The sequence below is a fragment of the Geospiza fortis genome, unplaced genomic scaffold (assembly GCF_000277835.1).
Source record: "Geospiza fortis unplaced genomic scaffold, GeoFor_1.0 scaffold361, whole genome shotgun sequence".
NCBI classification, from domain to species: Eukaryota; Metazoa; Chordata; class Aves; order Passeriformes; family Thraupidae; genus Geospiza; species Geospiza fortis.
This window is the reverse complement of record NW_005054356.1, coordinates 3,758,297-3,762,815: the sequence shown is the minus strand read 5'-3', so window position 1 is coordinate 3,762,815 and position 4,519 is coordinate 3,758,297. Positions and strand designations below refer to the sequence as shown.

The window sequence follows — 4,519 nt, the reverse complement described above, 5'->3', positions numbered from 1 at the left end:
CACCCCACACACTTTAACCCTCTACTCTGGTCTATTGCCTTTGTTAGGTCTGTATCATAATCCCATGGCTTTCATTCCAATAATTAAGCCCCAAATTTCTTAATATCCATAATAATGCTAAAAGGGAAGGGCTGCAGCAGAGTCAAACACCATATTAAAAAAAAATCATGCAGTGTGGTAACACATTAGTACCTAAAATTCAGATTATGCTAAAAATTACTTCATTAAAAGGGTGGGTAGCTCTCTACCAGACAGCCTGGGTTTGGGTATTAAATATTCTCAGTAACAGTTGGCATTAAAATCAAAAAGCAACAGGAACCCAGGATCAGCACCCTCAGTGCAACCCAGACACTGCAAATCTGTACCATAGTTTCAGTTCTCTGTGGGCTGGGTGCCAGGACATTACTGCTGTTTACTAGAGCAAACTTAACTCATTAACTTTGTAAATGTACATTATCATTACAATTTTATCAGCAACCTGGTTCAATTTCAATAACAATAACATGAAACACATCATGCAAATAATTTTCCCTCCCCCACCCAAGGCAAGTAGCAACATTTCAATCTGTCATTGTTATATTTTCTTTCATTTGTTTCTGCTGCTGGGGGCTTTTCCCCCTTTGGTTTTATCTTTTCACAGGATTCTCCCCTCTATACAGCTCACTTTGATCAGTTTATAAACAAATGATAGAAAATACCTTAATAAAGAGCATTTCAGCTGAATTTCAAAATTCAACATTTCACTTGAGATTCAAATAAGTAATGTCATATTCCAAGGAATAACTTAAAGGAACATCCAACTTAATTTGCAGATCTTTGAACTTTCCTATCCCAAGTCAGAGTGTTTCCCCCAGTTTGTTTAGCATTCCAGAATCATCTCTCTTGCAGTCTAAACCAGCTTTCACTTTCACCTCTGATGGTTTCAAACCAACAGAAGAGTGAGAATTTTAAACCAGGAAACTAATTAATCTGCAGTGAAGCTGCCGGAGTGATTGAACCCAAAGCACCCCCAACCTCTCAATTTTTCTAGAATCCAAGATGGTGTTCCTTTAAGTTCAAAATGTCCAAACCTCAGAAGTGAACAGTCAAAACGATTCTTTTTTTGCCCATACTTTGGCAAATGAAAATCTTTACTCCTCCCCATCTCTGCAGTACTTCTGATGAGGCATTTACCTCCAAAATGAATGGTGCTTGGGCGTCTCAGACTCATTGGACAAGTTTCAAGCACAAGCCTCCAAAGTCAAATCTCCTTGCAGAACGCCCCCTCAGGGCTCTGTTACACCCCCTGGGGGAGCCCAAGGCCCGGGCACAGAGGAAGGCTCATATCCTGCTGGACAAAGAGAGCAGAGACAAGAGATAAGAGGTGTGATAAGGGCAGTGTCACACTGACAGGTACAAACCGCAGCCCCTGCCTGTGCTGGGGCTGCAGGGCAGCTGTGCTGCAGCAGGTCCGAGCGGGTTTGTGCTCCAACAGCCGATTCTGCTGCGGGACTCTGCAGTGCTCAGGTTTCAGCTCAGGTACCCAGGCCGGAAACCCAGCAGTGCAGAGGCTGGGAATGCTCCTCCTCACACTCAATTCCCCTCTGCAGTGCTGTGGCTCACCCCCATGAGCACCTGAGGCATCAGTACCACAGCACAGCTGCAGCTGGCACCTCAGGGACACCACCACCATGCTCGGACACTCCCTGGCAGGTTCCCATACAAACAGGTCCCACCTTACATGAAATGGGACATCAAACAGGTGACGTGGCCTTCAGCCACAGCCCTGGGGACACACATTCCTCTGGTAAGCACTCAGATTAAAAGTGGCCGAGGACGGGGAGTTTGGGAAATGGCATGTAAATGATCACACTTTGTGGGAAGACTGATCCCTCTTCAATTGACATCAGCCAGGGATAGAGAGTCAGTCTTGCACATACTGGAAACACAACAGGTAACGTTAGAACCACAAAATCTGAAACTACCAAATCTGAAGTTTATAAAAGCAAAACTTGTTGAGTCATTAATAATTACTCTGCCAGGGAATAAGGCAATATAAATTGTTAGATTTTAATCTCTTGATTACTCAGACAGAATAGCCTGAAGTACAGAGTGCTTTTCTTTGGCAAGTACACTTCCAAGACAAGACACTAGAACATTTTAAGAAATTTAAAAAGACAACGTTCTTAAAATACTTCACATGGCAGCAAACCTGAATATTGGAATATTGCATGTGCTTTATTTAACAACAGCATCACCCACACCCTCAGCCATGCAAAGATGGGTTATTTTGTTTCACACTGGGTCATTTTCTGACCAGAAGGCAGACATCGTGTCCCTGTGTGTCCAGCAAGTCCAAATGAACTCTCTCCCAGGGAGTCCTCCCTGCAGCAAACACACTTCTGGGTGAGGGCCCATCAGCCTCGAGAGCAGATCAGTGGCAATTACTGCATCAGGCTGATGATACTGAGCGCAGGGAAGCACTTCATCCCATGCTGGGTCTCCCAAACACTGAGGATCATTTCCCTGTGCTGTGCTGCTGACAAGGATCCCCAAGCATCTGGCATGCTTCTCATGTTATGTCAACCAAATTTCTTTGATTTTAGCCAGTATTTTGCCAGTATTTCAAGCTGAAAAAGTTACTGGTTTATACCTAACAGCCCAAGACAGAATCATACATCAGAGCTGGCAGCAGCTCGGTCTTCCTGGGCAAGATGAAACAAGACTTGGTTTCTTGATACTGTGTATTTTATTTCCCTACTCCAGCTGCTTTTGAAACAAGGTAACTTTTAACAATTTGCCCAGCAAACTGCCTTTCACAGCCTGCTCTAAAAGCCAGCCATGAAGCAGACTTGCAGAGAAGGCTGGTAGCGCAACACTGAGTGAAATCTCTTAAAATACAGGGAAAATATGCAAGAAAATGAACCTGTGGTTCCCACAGCAACAGAAAAGCTGCCTCTCCGTGTATGCAGGTTAAATGATGCTTTGTGGTGTGATGGTGTAGAATATTCTATATCCACATGAGGACAGTGATGGCCTGCCCCTGAGACCTGACAATTCCAGGACAGCTGAGCAAGGAACAGGGATAGACGGGAAGCACAAGGGTTATCTCAGGGAAGAGTGAGCAAGTGGAATGGAAGTATCAGAAAAAAAAGGTATCAGAAAAAAGGAATAGAAGCATCAGAGAGAAGAGAGAATATGGGAGAACAGAAACTACTGAGAGCCCTCCTAAAAGTAAGAGTTGCAATTAACTCTCTCTGCTCCCTGTACAGAGAGAGTGATTGAAGAGTGTCTTCTAACACAACTCTCACTGGCTGACACTGAGCATTTTCACTTTCTTCCCTAGGACTCTTCCCTTTCCTCCTTCTTTAAGCATTACTGGCCTAGTTTTGTGAGGGCTGTGCACCCACACTCCTGTGAGGGTAATGAGATTTGCAGTTCAGCAGCACATCTGAAACGCCAGACAACGGAGGGCTCCTTTGCAATCCGCTGTAATCCCGAGGGAGGCTGTTTTGTAACAGGGACACTTCCAGCTGAGAGCCCTCCTCAGCCCAGGCCCTGGGCCACCTGCGGCAGGAAGCTCCTGCCCAGGAGCAGGGAGGGCTCCAGCTGCTCACAGCTCAGCTCCAGCAGGGATTTGGGGTGCAGAGCCAGCACCCACTGCTCTGAGTGAGCCCCAGCCCTCCTGCTCGAGTCTGTACCCCAAACAGGACTGGGCACATGAAAGAGGAATCAACACAAACCCTAAGTGACACCCTCTGGAAACCCCAGCTCTAAAGCTGAGGTTACCACACTGATGGAAACCCCCAGCTGCAAGCTGCTACCTGGACAAAGCACTGTAAGACCTGAGCCATGCTGTGCACAGGACACACTCCAGCTCTCCCTCACAGGCACACAGGCAGTTTGTTAACAGCCCCTCTGTCAAAAAGCCAAGGATTTAAAAATATTAAAAACCACTTCAGAGACTAGATCAGCAACTTCCAAAACCAGTTTCAAGTTGTGTGTCAAAACAAAAGGACCATTTCACACCACTTCTCAGGGCATCCTACACAAACATGGCCTCAGGACAGAAGTCCATCTAAAATGTGGTATTAAAGAAAACCCCACCTTATCCTTGGGAGGAAATTCTGAGACTAAAAACGTTTAACATCCTGTTTCAGTGGTTACAGGCAATTTTCAGCAAAGGTTTATGAAACTCTGGTTTATACCTTTTCGTTTGGGCTTGCTGCCTAGCCTCAGCTTGACTCTTGCATTAAGAACTCTCAACTTCCCATCCAAGGAAGAACCATGGAAGGCAGTTGTAGTGAAAGGAATCAGTAAGGCTGGTATGCCTCAGTCTCCATTCATTTTTTATTTAAAGGCTATAAAACCACCTTTTGCAGTCCTGCAGACAGGGATCTCCTAAGTCATTCACACACTTCTCATTCTTGCTCAATTTCTGGAATTTTCCACTGGAGCCCGAAGCTCCATCTGGTGGGTGTGGACACTCACTGCAAAACTGAGCAGGAATTAACTGTTTCCTCATCAACTTCGGTTCAGC

General features: G+C 45.4%; 1 protein-coding gene across 3 annotated transcripts in view; it reads right to left on the bottom strand.

Moving 5' to 3' along the window:
• ADNP (activity dependent neuroprotector homeobox) overlaps positions 1 to 1,362 on the bottom strand; it is a 12,782-nt gene extending 11,420 nt beyond the window's left edge. Inside the window, exon 1 of one of the 3 annotated variants that reach the window (XM_031059126.1) lies at positions 1,174 to 1,362. In XM_031059126.1, the coding sequence (XP_030914986.1) occupies positions 1,174 to 1,210 (37 nt within the window). In that variant the 5' untranslated portion in view covers positions 1,211 to 1,362. The remainder of the gene's footprint in view (positions 1 to 1,173) is intronic. The other 2 variants (XM_005423640.3, XM_014308082.2) reach the window with 2 other exon arrangements.
• Positions 1,363 to 4,519: the final 3,157 nt, after the last annotated feature.